The sequence below is a fragment of the Varanus komodoensis genome, unplaced genomic scaffold (assembly GCF_004798865.1).
Source record: "Varanus komodoensis strain SLA01 unplaced genomic scaffold, ASM479886v1 scaffold12, whole genome shotgun sequence".
Lineage (NCBI taxonomy): Eukaryota > Metazoa > Chordata > Lepidosauria > Squamata > Varanidae > Varanus > Varanus komodoensis.
The window spans coordinates 42,600-58,735 of NW_025335349.1; the positions used below are offsets into that span (position 1 = coordinate 42,600).

Consider the following 16,136-nt stretch of genomic DNA (forward strand, 5'->3'; position numbering starts at 1 on the left):
GTATCTGATTGAGGTTTCCCCTGTTTGTTTATATGAGGGTAGATTAGCTTAGGACCCCGATATATTGTGGAAAAAGGGGGCAGAGGAAATGTGAACCATAATTAATCTTCTCCAATTTTAGTATGTTATGCTTCAGCATAAATTCTTACTTATTCATTTACATCACATGTGAGTAATCCAAGAACCCCCCCCCCCCCCACCACCAGATTTTGCTGCCCTCTCCCACTGTTTTTGCTTCCCTGATAGACTGAGAGAAAGTTAAGTTCACTTGGGGTCTTCACAACCCATTCACCTTCCTTCTCTGCCTGCAAGACATATGCTAGAAGATGAACACTGTTTTTCAGTTTTCTGGTTATTTTGCCCAATTTGAGAGGCCATATAGTTTATATATGTGATATGTCTTAAGGTCCAAGCTGCAAAAATCCTGCTTCTTTGTGGTTAAAGTGTCACGAGTGTGTGTCTGTGTGTGAACCTGAGTGAGTCTGAGACATATAACAGATAGCAAGGGAAAAGGCTTTGCATAGAAATGGTAACCTGTATCGATGTAAGCATGCACATGTGCAGTCCCTAATCCAAGAGTTACGGGCAAAAAGACTGCCTCCCCCTAATTTGCTTGCTCTGTAAGCCTCCACAGTTTAGGGGATTAATAAATAACTCACCTATTCAAAAGGATTGTAATCTGTTAAAAAGGTGTCCCTGGCTAATTATGTAAAGTAAAATATGAAAAACATGTGCTTATCCAGGTGTTGTGTTAAAAGAGCCCCCCTCACCCACATTTTTACCCACACAGGGGCGAATGTTCTTCTTAAGATAGTGCTGCTATTGTGTATACTTGTATCTTCTCAAACTAGAAAAAGTGTCTTAGGTTTTCTTCCTCAAAGTATGAATATATTTATATTCTCGTTTATGTAGCTGTAATCAATTAAGGGGTTAACCTATTAAAATCCATACTATTTAATTAAATAAGATTTATTTCATTGAGTACTAGTGCTTTAGTGTTCCAGCACAGAAAGTAGGCTCCTCTGCAAATCCAGAAGTTAGAATTAAAAGGCTACAATTTATATTCATGGAGAAGAGGTCTTGGTGTGGCTAGAAAAACCTTTTCCTAGCCAACTGCTATAGTGCAGTGTTGAAAGCTGTCCATTTTTATGTCACATTCAGAAACATTTAAGCATTACTCTGAAGGCAGTTTAATCTCTCTCAGAGGTATTATAGAGAAACTGAAGAGAACATATCTCCCCTTGGTATTCACATTTGTCCAGCTGAAAGGTCCCTACTTGTGATTTGTAAAGGTCTGTGAGGATCAACCAGAAAATGTACGAAGATGTAAGCAATGTGGGAATGTAAGCAATGTGAAGATTCAGCATGGCCATGCATGTCTCTTAGTAGACATTAGAGGAGCTGTGCTGAATCACTGACTTCTCTAGCCCCATATTCTGTTTCCCACCAGGGTCAATCAGATGCCTCAGTGGAAGCAATAGGTCATGAATGCAACAGATGCTGGAATACAGAGTCATGCTGCCCCTGATGCTACAGGTACTATGTAGCCATCATGACTAATGGTCACTGATACAGACATATATCTGGAGACATTTTATGACAACTCTCAATATCTGTTTTGAAAATGCTTCATGAAAGACATGGCCTTGATCTAGCAATTGCTTCCTTTGTTGACATGGATAGTATCTAGATAGACTACCTTGGTCCAGGATCTCTGCGTAAATCAAATGTTTGATGCTTAGATAACAGCAAGGAGAGGAGCCTTAAATTAAGTGTTTTCACAAACAGGTGGTTGGTGCCATCAAGGTTATCAACACAAACCATCTCTTTTTTGTGCAGCAAACATCATTGTGCAGGTAACTCAAGGTATATCTTTTCTGTATATGCTCTGTCTGCAAATGCACCATATTCCCTGGATCCTGGTTTTTGGGTAGGGGAGGCTGTCATCACTGCTTTACAAATGATTCCTTCCTTGGTTGCCATCCGAATTCATCTCTATCAGTGTTTATGTTGGCTGTTTCTCTACTGCTTTGCATTTCAATATGTTTAAAATAATAAACAGAAATTGTTTTTAAGTATTGTTGCAGCTTAGTTGCAACTATCTGGTTCACCATAAAATATATCTGTATTGTAAGTCAAGCATGTTTTGAACCACTACATTTTATGGCTCAAAAACTTGGTTGCATTTCCAAAGGAACTATATTTGCAGACTGCCATCTTCATCTGTAGAAATTATTTTTAATAATGTAAATGGACAAGGGTATTGACCCATTTTGCAAAGGTTACCTTTATGAACATTATATTGCCTTAATTTTAAAAAACAAAAACCTTTCCATGGAAGCTAACTCTTTCCAGATGAGGAAATATTTGGATTGGAGTCAGAATCATTTTTTGCTTCCAAGTCATGCAAGATCTACAGCTTTCTGTAAGATAGTGCTGTGATCCACAGAATGCTTAGAGCAATCCTAAGTGGTCTCTGTTAAAGCACCAGGTAGGTCTGACAGAGCAATTCTAATGTGAGGTAAGAGTGAAGTGGTAGATCCTCCAGTAATTCCTAAGACTGATGTTTCACATCAGCCAGACTAGGAAATGTGCATGTGCGGAATGCGTTTCCTATTGTTTTCCTAGTGGTTCCCTGTATTATTTCTGTTCCCTCCCCATGGGTTTCAGTAGGCAGCAGGGGGATTAGATACGCTAGCTGCAGGTGCACATAGAGTCCTTTCTGGTGAACAAAAGAGCTTTGGATGCAGCAGATCAAAAGCTAGCTCCAAGCCATTCCTGCTTCACACACCTAGAACACTCCATTTTGGGGCCTAACACAGGTAATAGGATAATTTCTGTGGAGCTTTCTGCTGGTGTACTGATGGCCTGTATGGTGGATGAACCTTGACGGGGCAATGCCCCAATTTATTTAATGCTTAACTCTCTTAAGACTGCCCCCTAAGGGGTTTGCTTTATTGGCAAAGCTAGGTCTGTAGCTAGGTCAGCTTATGGTCTTGTTAGTAAATTTGTCTTTGCACTTCCTTTTTTGTTTTAACTATAAAGGCAATTACTATGTTTAAAATTGTGAATAACATATTAAAGTATCTGTTCAAGGGGCTTTGTTCTTTCTGAAATGCAGAAGCTTGACAGTTTGTATGGCATCCGAGACATCCAAAACTACTATGGGCTGTCCAAGCAGTATTTAGGGTACAAAGTCATGTATGTTGTAAATGCAAGTATCTTTGTTGCCTGTGAGTATCCTATACTTTCCTATAACACAGTGGCTGAGCCCCAGAGTATGTGTTCTTTCAGACAGGCAAAGCGTTTATCTTGGAATCACACAGGCCCATTCATGGAATTTTATGAAGAATGAAAGAGTCGTTGTCTTCCATTTGTAACTCTCTTGTGCTTTCCTACCACTTCTTCCATCCTTTTTCTTGCCACAGAAAATGCACTAAGAAATTAAAGGGGGACTAGCTGTGCAAATACATATCTATAAACACCCTAGATGTGAAACAAACATCTTTTGTCTAGCATCTGTTAGTTTTAAAACAAAGGCAGTCTTGGCAAGCTGTGAGTTGGAATGGAGAAGGAGGGCTATTTCACACTCCAGGGCTGTTTCACACTCAAAATAAATCTGGGGGGGTATGGTCTCAGGACAAGGTCTCAGTGAAAGAGTCATGCTATGGCTCTTCGCAGACCGGGGGGGGGGGGGGTGGAGGCTGCCATATACAACTGCTGGCCAGCAAGTCATTGGTGGAGAGGTAACCCTGGAGACGGTCTGTGCTGCAGCACGGCACTCTCCAGGGTCATCTCTCTGCTAGTGCCTTGCTCTGGAAAAGGACCTCTCAGAGTTTGGCATTCAGGCTGTGTAGGGTCCCTGAAGAGCCACACCATGACTCTTTCACTGAGCCTGGCGTGGCTCTAAACAGTCACTTGCCTGCCTATGCTTCGCTCAGAGTGAAGCATAGCGTGGTGATGGCAGAAGTCCCAATGCCAACACCTTGTGCCTCTCAGTGGGAGTCACAGAGTTGGCCGACCGGTGCTTCAAAGGATCACTGAAAAGCCTCAGTGGCTGCTTTCCTGCTGAAATAATCCCCACAACGTGAGTGCCTGGCAAGGCTCTCAGGAGCAGCTGTTGGTCAGCCTGTGCCTCACTTTGAGAAGCGCAGGATGATGGCGTCAGGACATCCACTGGCATGTTCTTGAGATCTACTGCCTGAGGCAGACAATTCAACCCTACCCTATGGGAACATATAAGATCGTTTAATATATAATATTTTGTACTGTTGCATTCATTCATTCATTCATTCATTCATTCATTCATTTATTAAGGCATTTTTATGCCACCCCATTCGCCGAAGCCTTGGGGCGGCTTACAAAATTTAATAATTCTCAAATGGAAAAGCATCCTCTTTACATCAGTATAATTCTTCCTTGTGCAAGTTATATTTAGATATATAACAGAACCATTTTTACCCCATCTGAGTTAACTTACCTGTATTTTAATTCTTCACTTGCTAGATAGAAATGTTCATATAAGGAATATGCCTCATTTCCTTCCCAGTCTTTCAAATGTATTTTAAGAACATACTGCTTCTGGTTGGTTACTTGCGAAACCAGCTCATTTCCCAGCCAGTACTCCCCAGAAGGATTCCCAAATCCCTGTAATCCAAATTTGATATTTAAATATAATAGGAGTGTTTTACTTTGAAATTCATGGTTCATGATTTTTTCGTTAATGATAATAATACTGTTATGCTGTCAGCCTGTCACCCCATCAAATGTATTGCACTGCCCAGTTTTCTGGCTCTGTCCAGATTTCTTAGAAGTGGATTTCAACATGTATGAACTTATGAACTTAGGAGTAGGGTCCAGGGAATGGAATGTGTGCACTTGTTAGTTCTCAGGGAAATTTCCAGGAGAATTGTCCAAGTTGTAAAAAGCACTGTAAATTAAACATCTGTGTGTCAATAACCAACATATAGAAGAAGTATAAATTTACATTTAAAAACATAAACATCTCTCATGGCTGTTTCCCCTTAAACAGGTGGGATTACTTGACCTTTACCCAGAGAAAGCACCATATTTTTGTAAGTTGGGTAGTGGTGGTCTGGATGACCCCTGAAGAGTTCTCTGAGCACAGTGTCTGTGCCAAGGCAATGCCACTTAAGGCCTGAGCAAACACTGCACATTCAGGTGACTGAATGACTGAAGAAGGTAGATGACTGGGAGAGATGAGTCAGCCTTATTCCTCCCTCCACTGGCAAGGGAGACAGAGGCAAGTCAGGTCATTGCTCAAGCAGGAAACAAAAGGACGAGCAGGCTGGTGAGCAGGCAGAAGTAGCATTGGAGGAAAATTGCTGACAGCTGAATTGCTTTCTGTAAGAATCCTATGGCACTGGGGTTTTCCTCAACATTTGAGTGTAGAGAAGTATGTGTTTTTGGTATTAATGCCGTGAAGCTCCACCTCTGCTCAAACTTAGAGTTTTAACCAAATGCAAATACTGTAAGTCTATGCTAAGTTCCCCATGTCATCATTCAAAGGAGACCAACCCAGAGTAAGTATTGGAACCCCTGAAACATCACCACTCAGAGACTGGGACACAGTACAGTATTGATCCAAGAGCTGTAGCTCAGCAGTGGAACCCATGGCTTGCATGCAAAGGCCAAAGTTCCAATCCCTCTGCTTCTCCAATGAAAAGGATCTTGTGGCACCATGATCTTAAAACCAAAGAATGAAGGTAAATGGACATCATTTGGAGCAGACTCTTCCAACTTGGTATCTTCCAGATATTTTGGATTTCAGCTCCCATCAGCCTCAGCCAGGATGGCCTGTAGTGAGAAATGCTGAGTACTGTAGTTGAAAACATCTGAAAGGCACCAGGCCTGACTTAGAATATGGAGTGAAAACTCAGAATCTACTCAAGATTGTTCCAAAGTGTATCAAAAGATTATGGCATGAGATAATTCCACCTTACCATTTTGTACTCAATCCATGTTCGGTCAAAGTCTACAGTGCCATCTGAGCGCCGTTGAATAACTGTCCAACCTCCTCCACTGGTTTCCATATCACAATATGCCTGTTGGTACATAGCAAGAAATTACTCACACTTCATTTGAGGGAATTATATATAAGTATATAATATGTATGATTTGGATAGCAGAGGTGTGTGATAGGAAGAAACATACTTCCTTATTTCAACAGTGTAACTAAGATATCCTGTCTAGTATAAAAATAATGTTTTCATAGTCCAGCAGGCATGATAATAAGCATGTACTATAGAACACTTCAGAAAGAAAAAAGCTATACTGAAAATAGAGTACAAAGGCCTCAGTACTCCATCACTACTTACACATATTTATTGATTTGCCTTGTTCCTTGCCTTTCTACGAAAACATGGCATTCAGGGTAGCTTACAATTATAAATAAAACTTTGATAAACCAACACATTAAAATGCACTAAAACAAAGCAACTGCAGAATTAAAACAAAAAACAACACCTAACCCAACAGACCCACTTATAGACCAAAGGCCTTCTTGAATAATGTGGCCTTTTTCTTGTCAGCAGAACAGCAAAGAGAAAGTGAACCTGGCCTTTCTTGGGAGGGAGTGCCATAGCTTGGGAGCAACCATCAAAAGGGTCCTTTCTCAGGTTGCCACTGAATAAGCCTTTGAAGGTTGTTAGTTGTGAAAGAAGGGCCTCTCCTGAAGACCGTAAGACCTGAACAGGCTTATATGGGAGAAGGCAGCCTTTCAGGCAACCTAATCCCAAACTGTAGGGCTTTACAGGTCATAAACACCACTTGTAATTCTGGCTGGTGTATTGCAGAAAGGGATTCACATAGTCATAAACAGTGTTATGCTGATTTTCCCGTTGGGAAGTGGAAGGGAGGAGAGTCTAGGCATGCCTTTCCTTTTGCCCCCATTAGATGATTTAACAATACCACCCACCAATCTTGGTGGAGAAAGTTCATGTGCACGGCCTCCTGAAGCACACTAGGATCCATGGACTGGGGTCTGTTTATCTACATACTCATGCGTTGCAATGAAAGCATATTCCTGAGGTGCTTGCAAAAACTATCTAGAGTCTCTTTCCAGCAGATCCTGTATCTCGCTGCCAATTTTGGTTTCCAAAACACTTCTGTTTTTGTTGTTGAAGTCCTTTCTGTGTTGCTCTGGGGAAGACTGGCATAAAAACCCTAACTGAAAAGCATAATTCATGGATAGAAGCCTGTATAATCAAGGGCTGGATTAGGAATATAATGAAGAATAGAGCATATTATCTTAAAAATGCATGACTAATTCTAATGAACTGTTCAGAGGGTTATTTATTCTGGTGTTTCAGTTTTCTCAACAGGATTGATTTGAATATTTCAACTACTAGAGGGCAAAATTTAGGATTAAAAAGGACAAGAGCGTTTCCCAAGCTTTTCAAATGAATGTTGTTCTAAACTGTAAAAAGAAACTACCGTGTAATTCACAAGATCATTCAACTGCCCTGAGTAGCATTTTAGTTTTATAGTAGCATCATAGATACATTATTTGAAATATGAGACAGAAGGCATAATCTGGAGAAGCACATGCCCAGTGAAATTCTGGCCGAGCTGTTTCTCAAAAAGCAAACAGCTTTTGCAGCTTGTGGCATGGAGGCCTGCTATGTTTGTGATGTGGTGTGGGGGCTGCTATTTCAAGAAACAAAAAGCCACGTCCTACTGGCCTGCGTAAAGCTCATAAATTCCATGCAAAACCAAATATACTGAGGCCCTATTGAATTGTTCTTTTTTATTTAATAAAAGGGGGAAACAAGATCACATTCATAACACAGTGGTATACCTTGGACAAGAAAGTAAGTGTGTCAGTTTTTCATTGTGTTTTCTAATGAAAGCTTGTGGGGAAAAAACAAGATCAGAAATGTACATTGTGCAGCAGTGTTTATAAGTCTCCTGAGAGGTCAGAGTGAGCATTGACAGGAAAAGATCAAAACATAAACAGCTCGAGTCTGGCAAATAAAAGGCCATTCTGTTTCACTGCTTGAAAAGCAATATAAAATAGCAATAATTACACCTGAATTATACAGCAATTTGACATAATAATGTGAAAGTCTATCCATGTCCTTCCTGCGAAAATGTCATCAAAATTTCCCTTCTGAGCAGTTCTGCAGTTTCTACATGTAGGGTGAAATCAACCAGGGCTGCTTTTGCAAAATTTTGATTTTCTTGGGGGCATTATATGGGACTCCATGCAAGCTTCATGGAAGAAGAAACAGAAACAGAGAGAGTTAGAAGGGGCCTCCCAAGCCATCTAGTCTGACCCCCAGCTCCAGCCGGCTCCACTCACGACATGCCCACCAAATGAATGAAAACTCTGCAAGAACAGTGCTTGATGTACTATACCCCTAAAGCTGCAATAATCCATGAAATTTATGCAAATAAGAGGTGGTGTGGTGAAGTCTAGGCCGTATAATCATTGTACTCCGTATGGCAACTCTGGGAATAAAAGCAGTACTGTCATCAGTCATGCTGCCTATTTGCTCTCCTGTTTTTGGTAGGTTTAAAAATAATAGAGGAACATAATAAAATGACGGTATGTAGAAATCCACTGACAGTGGGAAATATATGTAGCTGACAAGTTCTTTTTCATGTTCTTTGTGCATCACAGATTCAGGAAACTTCATAACTGAGGATATTTTGGGGGGAGCCCTCCCCCAATGCCTTTAGGGGTTCCTGCCTCTTCCCTCAGTTCTTGGAGCACCACTCTGGTTGCCCCCAAGGAGCCTCTCATCCACATTTTGGGCTGTGCTTCCTTGTTATTGAGGCTGTATTCTTTTTTATCATGGTTATTCCTTTCTCTCTCTCTCCCTGCCTTTTACTGTATTATTTGTTGTTTTTATTTACTGTGTTCAATCAGATTGCATTTTTTCCTTCAAGCTGTATGGCCTGAAAGCACCACTTCAAAAGCGTGAGAGGTGCTGGAGTAAAGCTCCACTCCCTCTGCTTGTTCTTTCTGAGTGAAGGCATGGGGTAAATACCTGCACCATCAGCCAGGCATTCACCAAGTGGTCCTGCAGAAATCAATCTGACTGTATTTCCACATTGCTTTCAAGGGGTCAAGTCAATGCTACCTTCAGCTCGGCATTAGAATGGGACACCTACCAGCCAGTTCTATGTGCTTTCCTTTGGTTTTCCCTAATCTTTACAAAATGAGTTGCTCCAGTGTGTAGTCTCTGTGCAAACCACAAGAAATCTATCCTCATACCTATGCAGGCAATCCTTGCAAAGTTACAAGTAGTTATCTGTAAGCTTTCCACTGTTCTCATCTTTTGTTGGTGCACTGAATAAGGATTACTTTTTATGAAAAAAAGTATTAAAAAGACAACTTGTTAAAAGCAAATCTACATCCTGGGGGGAGTAAAGTTCTCCATCTTATTAGAATATTCTCCATACAGGTGATATGCATAAAGATAGATTATGGGAAAAGAGTTTACCTGTCTTCCATGCAGTTGCGCTGCTGCTCTTTCTTTTTCTCTTTCTATATTGGCAAGTACAATTCCTAACTGACTTTAAAATGAGGACAGGCAAGCTGTGTCACTTAGGTTATTATCAAATGCTTTCTGCATGTGATCAGTTGAGACTTCTGGCAAGGATAGTGCCCCTTCCCAGATAACCTACAGCATTGGAGGGAAGAGTGAGGTGGGGGATGGATGGATGGATGGATGGATGGATGGAAGAAAAGGAGGAGCTAAAAGACATGGCTCATCCTCTTTTGTTGTGACACTACCCAAAACTGTCTTTGGGCTTCACCACTGTTGATATATGGTACTTGATGGGAAAAAAATATTGTCAACATCTGCTTTAAAGTTCTTAAATCAATTTAACCAAGATAATGCTATACCTTTTTTTCCTCTCCTGTGTTAGGCACTGTTAATGTGTAGACTCCATTTGTTGTAAGTCCTGATTTGAATGCTTCAGCACAATCTTGTAAATGAATTTGTTCTTCTCCAGCCACTAATGCATTACTGGATGCTGAAATGTGTAAACATAAAAATGTATTAAGAATGGCTAATGTCATTGAAAAATATCAAAGATATTTGCCATCAAATTGACTTCATTGTAAACATTCTCTGTTTGTCCCATACACACCATTCATTCCAAGCTTTTCTGTTTAGGTAGTTTGCTTAAAATACAATTCAGTTTGCTTAAAATACAAGGTTACTTCCATCCTTTTAATTGTTTTTCCACACTTCTCTGAGAGTTGACACTTTTAGAAGCACCCCCTTGGCTTTGGCAAATGTTCAGGCTTTTTTTCCACATTGGTGCCAAAGCCAAACCTTTTGTTTACTTGTTTGTGCTCCAGTTAAAAGATAACATCAGTCAAAACATGCACAGCTTTGGAAATGTTTTTAAGATACTATTTTAATCCTTCCAGGACTAAATTGCCCAGAACAGATCACAACAGCATTTCTGAAAGAAAAAAAATCTTCTGAATTAGTTATTAAACTTTAACTTATATTATTTAAATATTTTCATTATAAATGAAACCTTCAGCAAAAAATGCAGTATGGAATACTCTTGTTCAGGAGCAACTTTTCCAACCAAACTCTTTCCCAGGATATCCCATCCTATCCCTCCATTTCCATTTCCCCACCACCACTACCAAAAAGCCCCTTTCAGCCAGCATTCTGCCCTCACTGGACATGCTCAGTTCTTCCCTCTTCCCCTACAACTTAGGGTTGTTTGTTACTTCTGCAAATTTTGGGCTCACCGAAGCTTGCAACTCATTTTGCACAGTCGGGGTCATTTTTAATACCTAAGGATTCATACTTGAATTATTACTTAAGTATTACTAGTATATAGCTTTATTGTAATCTCTCAATTATGGGATACATTTTATTAGTGAATACCCTCTGAAGTTCTGAGCCCATTCAAGTTTAGATAAGACAGCTTTCATGTCAGCTTTTCAGAACTGTGAATTGAATTCTGTGTGTTCTGTTATGGAGAAGATCTTCAGAATCCTAAGATCAGGGCTGCTTCTTAAGCAAGAGCTGCTAGAGCCACCAGTTAGAGGGCATTGGGCAACTATACAACCTCTTCCTTCTTAACAGATTTGATTCACATGTTTGATTTTAAGAGAAGGAAAAGAAGAGATGGGAAAACATGGAAGGTTACAAGTGGAAGATGAGTTTTGATTCCTCAAAGGGTTAATTAATTGTGATACTAGAGAGCAACTGGAATTATATTTGGCAGAAGTTAGTCCTCTGTGGTTACTTTGACATAGTGCCAGACATTGTTCTGGCCCTGTGGGTGACCCACAGGCTTGTCATTCTCAGAATTACTATGGTATGAGGCTTAACACCCACACATGGAAACAGACTCACCAAATTTCACATTGGTGCCAAACCCAAGACAGTTTTGGCATTCTTATGGAGCCTTCCATCTCAAATGCGCCATTCTTTCAGGGTTGTGCTCTGAATTGCTTTGTTTATGCCCACACAGCTAAGGAGTAACACTGACCTAAGTCTACAGTAAGGGATGGGCTGACTCCAGAATGGAAGCCACAGCCTTGAACTTGGAAGAGCTAGCTGGGGCTGTTGTGCTGTGGGCAGGACGTTTTGAAGGGCTTTCCTTCATGGGGCTGCTGTAGGTCGGGGACAACTTGATGACACACAACAAACAAGTCTATAGTCCTGCTAGAGGTATACTTTAAGAAAGAAGCTCATGCGGATGGGAGTGTTTGACCAAAAGGCATTTGTTTCTCACTGTAGCAACTGCTATGTGTTCTAGTTCATCACTGTAACAATAACAGTGCGTTCTACTTCACTTACGATTTGGTGTGGCGATCATAGAAAATAGGTTCTGCACAGTCTCCCTCAGATCATGCTGCTGTTTCTGCAGGTATGAGTTATTAGCCGTGGCAGTGACCAGCTGCTTCTCTAAAGCTTCTATTATGGAATTCTGTCTGGAAACCAGTGACTGCAGTGTTTCTTTCTCGTCTTTTATTGATTGTAGCTGGAGAGTGTGCTTGTCTTCCATTTCGAGGACTTTTTTTTCTAAAAGGCTAACAAATAACAACAACAACAACACCTTGTGACTGGTGCTTCATTTCCATGTGGCTAAAGTGAAAAAACAAATAAACTGAGCCAGTTAAGGAACCATGATTATCCATTGTAGGGTCAAGTAAGATGTTATTTGCCATTTTTAAAAATCAGTTTGGTAAGACTCTGAAATATGCTTCCTGTCTCCCCTAATAGGCAGGGAAAAAGTAATGTCCTATCCAAGCTATACCATCATTAATTGCATGCAGCATGTCTCTAATTTCCTCATCCGTTTCCTCCAAAGAGTGGTAGTTTTCCATTACAGCAGCAGAGAGATTCCCAGTACTGTATGTATTCGGTGCTTAAACAATCCAAATTCTGCACCCTGTACAAACTATTCAAATCATGAAAAATATGCATAATTTTCTTTTGTTTCTTATAGTTCTGCAGTGTTTACTGTTTTGCATAGTCAGTTCTGATTTTGATAATTGTAGGGAGGAGTCAGGATCTGTGAAGGGCAATAAATCACTGTTCCCAAGGCCTGGAAATTTACTGAGTTTGCCCTCAGTTTCAGAGATTTCAGAAGACATTGCCTACATGAATGCAAATATAGTTACATAAGAGCTACAGATTTGCTTTTTAATAAATGAAAGCTGAGATTCTTCAGATATTGATATCTGCATTTAGTACTGTTCCCTGTGCTCCTGCTTGAATTGAAAATATCCTTGGATATTTTGCATTCCAATAAGTGCAGAAGAGTCTGGATTTACATGTATGAACAATGATTCTGATGTGGTCGCTCCTACTATAGTGTAAGACAGGAGCGGGAAATTTCCAGGCCAGAAATTAAATTTAGCTCTCCAGAGTTCCCCAGATGGCCATGCTTCCTTCCACTTTCCCTCAACTATACATTCTTTAATGGTTTCGCAACATATGTGCAATTTTCCTTAGTGATTGGCAGTAAGGGCTTTAAGCAACACTCTACTGGCATCGTTGGCATTTTGGCTCTGTCCTCTTTTCCTTTGTCCTAGCAAGCACCTGTATGCACACTGCCCAAGAGCTTCTCTCAAACTGAATTTGGACCTTAGGCAAAAAGGGGTTCCCTATCAGGTCCTAGAATACTACTGAAAGATAGAAACAAAGCATTCCTATTTTTTCCATGGTATGCCTGAAAAACTATTGGGTCAGTAGACTTGAGTTTTTCTTTTCTCGCATTCTACTGAAGAGTCTTGAACAGTGTGTATTCCAAGGTGTATTTGTTCTATAAATACTTGTTACTTTTACAGTAGGCAGCAAATGGCATGTGATATATTCTATGCCCTAGCTATGCTTACTACAATAAACAGCATTATGACATTGAACGCATTGGCTCTTCCTGGGTAAAGTATCTTGTTTGCGTAAAATAAAGCAGGCAGGAGCATACTCAAATATAGCAGGGGAGTGAAGGCAGATGGGAAAACATGCCCTTTCCCCTTCACATTAATATTTACTGGAAATAAGTAGTTCTTGCAGCAGATAATACCTAATTAATACTAGAGTTTGGCTATTCAGCCATGCATTGTCCTGCTGCAAATATAAAGTAGTAGTAGACTGATTTGACATGTGTTTGGTCTTCATATCAGAAAACAGCTTGGTTTTCTCCATAATAGAGGAGATGACATATCACTTGCTCACTAAAACAACTAAAAACTGTTAAGCAGAACAGATGGCCTAATTATACATTCCCTATTGATAACTTGCATTGGTAATGAATTATAGTATTTAGAGAACAACAAAGATGATTTTTCTTACATATAGAACTAGCCAACTGCAGGTCATACAAAAAGCTAATGGAGTGAGGGAAGGTCACAATTCTCCTGTCTTCTCCAGCTGGCCTATTGTGATTCCAGCTCAGCAAGAAATTTTAAAAGTTCTGTTGGCCAACTTTCATTCAGATATTCTGAGTAAAGGAACAAAGACTCACGTTCCATCGATGATGTACATGGAGTATAGATGCAGGCAGGGATCATGTCTGCTTTTCAACAGATGCCAAAATAAGTGCTTGCCAAAACTGGAGTCAAATGTTTATCTCTTACAATTGACAATAAAATTTTGTTGTAGCATGCAGAGCAGCTAGATTGCCCGATTTTGCCCGGCAAACGTCCTTGCTCCATTAGGAGCAATGAGGGACGTTCACTGTACTTGGAAAGCCAGTAGTTAAAATGGCTTTCAAAGTCTCCATCTTGTTGACCCAGTCAGAGTTACCAGATTTACAGCACCTCTGACTATTGGGAATGCTGACAGGAGATAATGGGAATTGTACTCCAACAACATCTGAGCGCCCACAGTCAGGGAAAGCTGATAAAGAGAAAAGGGGCATGAAAAGAAATGGGGACAGCTGATCTCAGAGTATGAAGCAAATCTTGCTATTCCTACCAGAATTTTTCTCTGAATTAGCGTGTACAAGAAATGAAATTCTTATGCTAATACTTCTACTGAGCTCAGAGCTGATAAATCATCTCCCTCAGAAAGCTCAGCTGAAGATTAGACTGGCATTCCTTGTGTCTTGCATTGACTAAGTATGGGACCATTCTCCCTTTTTGGACCGTAAATATGATTTACTCTTTGTGAAGGTGAAGACTAAATTGTTGAGTTTAAGCAAGGATCGGAAGGCATAAGGTCTCAGTTCAGCACATGGTTATTTCACTTTTCAGTGGGAACTTGTCTGTATAACTTGTATTCTACATTGTGCATCCGTGTAAAGAAGTAGCATCTTAAAGTTAGGCACAATTCAGAAATTCCACGCATATAAGCAACATTTCCTGGTATTAACCAGTCATTTCAGTTTACGTTATCACTGTTCACTGAATGAAAGACTTGAAATATGTTTTTTTGAAAGCCATTCCTGAGAGTTAACACAACTAGTTATTTGACTACATCTTTTGCTGCTAGGAAAAACGTAACCATTGATATCAACAGTACATTACTGAATATGAAGAGTTATTACCTGTTTTTTTCCTGCAGTTTACCCATCTCACTGGTCTGGTCTGAAATCTGCCTTTCTAGCTTATTTGTTGAAAGGGAATGTGCTAGAAGCTGAAGCTCAAGTCTTGTTGTCTGATTCAGTACCTGCATTTGAAAAATGAAATTTTCAATTATACTTTGAAATTTCAGAGTCATTTTCAATCATACTCTGAAGGTCACTAAACATGCAATTCTTACTACCTTGAATTAGGAGAAAAGAAAAACTCTCTTCGGTTTGCTAAAAGCAGTATTTCCCATGGGTACATTTATGACAAGGCATACATGTAATGTAATAATATAAATAATTGCTCTTAACCTTTAGAAATTTGTTTCATGTTTGTTTTTTCAAATTTTCCCCTGTGCTGTCACAGTTTGTTTTTTCTTCTCCAATAACTGTTCTGTGGTTTCAGTTTTAATGTGATTCTACTTTTTCATCTGCTTCTTAATGTATGTTCTTTTTAAGTCTCAAGAATGACATCTGTTTTTAAAAATGAGGAAACAGTACTGAGCACTGTCATGCAGTGTGTTGCTTTCCGTTCATTCTGCTACATGCTCTTTAGTCCGTATCACTTCCCTCATCGTGCTTTAAAACAACTGTTTTAATTCATCATAATTTGGCTGGAGTTAACAGCAGGAATTTATTACTCACATCCTTCATGTTGAACAGTCATTCAGGACATGATTTCACGCTTCAGTGTATTTCCAAATTGTTGCTGAAGATTTTTTTTTTAATTATACTGACCTTCATCATATCAGATTTCATGTACAGAATAAAATAAATACAGTCACCTTCCCAAAGAAAGATAAAACATAAAAACAAGCTGCAACAAGTTGGCTTGGGTCAGGACAACAAGCAACAATCCTAACAATCCATGGCTTACTGTAGAGGTTATCACAGGCAGAAGGGGTTGCCATGTTTTCTGAACCCCAGAGACTAACCTGCTATGCAGGAAATGGTGACTGACCCACTTGGCAAGAATGCCAAATCCCCCCCCCCACTCTTCTTGGTGAACTTCTCCCTAATGCCTTCAGTGACAGCGGCTCCACTGATGTCCAAACAGCACTTTGGAGCAACCATCTTCATCTTGTTGCCCTTTGTGGGAGCAGAAATATGGA

At 40.0% G+C, this 16,136-nt stretch overlaps 2 protein-coding genes across 2 annotated transcripts in view; one reads left to right on the forward strand and one right to left on the reverse strand.

Moving 5' to 3' along the window:
* The window catches only part of MCPH1 (microcephalin 1), a 125,742-nt gene that overhangs the window by 41,735 nt on the left and 67,871 nt on the right, over positions 1–16,136 (forward strand). The window lies entirely within an intron of this gene.
* Positions 1–16,136, reverse strand: part of ANGPT2 (angiopoietin 2) — a 48,704-nt gene that overhangs the window by 6,022 nt on the left and 26,546 nt on the right. The window contains exons 3-7 of the mRNA XM_044422180.1: positions 15,004–15,125; positions 11,808–12,040; positions 9,878–10,008; positions 5,964–6,065; positions 4,481–4,647 (exon numbers count right to left, since the gene is read on the reverse strand). Of these exons, the coding sequence (XP_044278115.1) occupies positions 4,481–4,647; positions 5,964–6,065; positions 9,878–10,008; positions 11,808–12,040; positions 15,004–15,125 (755 nt within the window). The remainder of the gene's footprint in view (positions 1–4,480; positions 4,648–5,963; positions 6,066–9,877; positions 10,009–11,807; positions 12,041–15,003; positions 15,126–16,136) is intronic.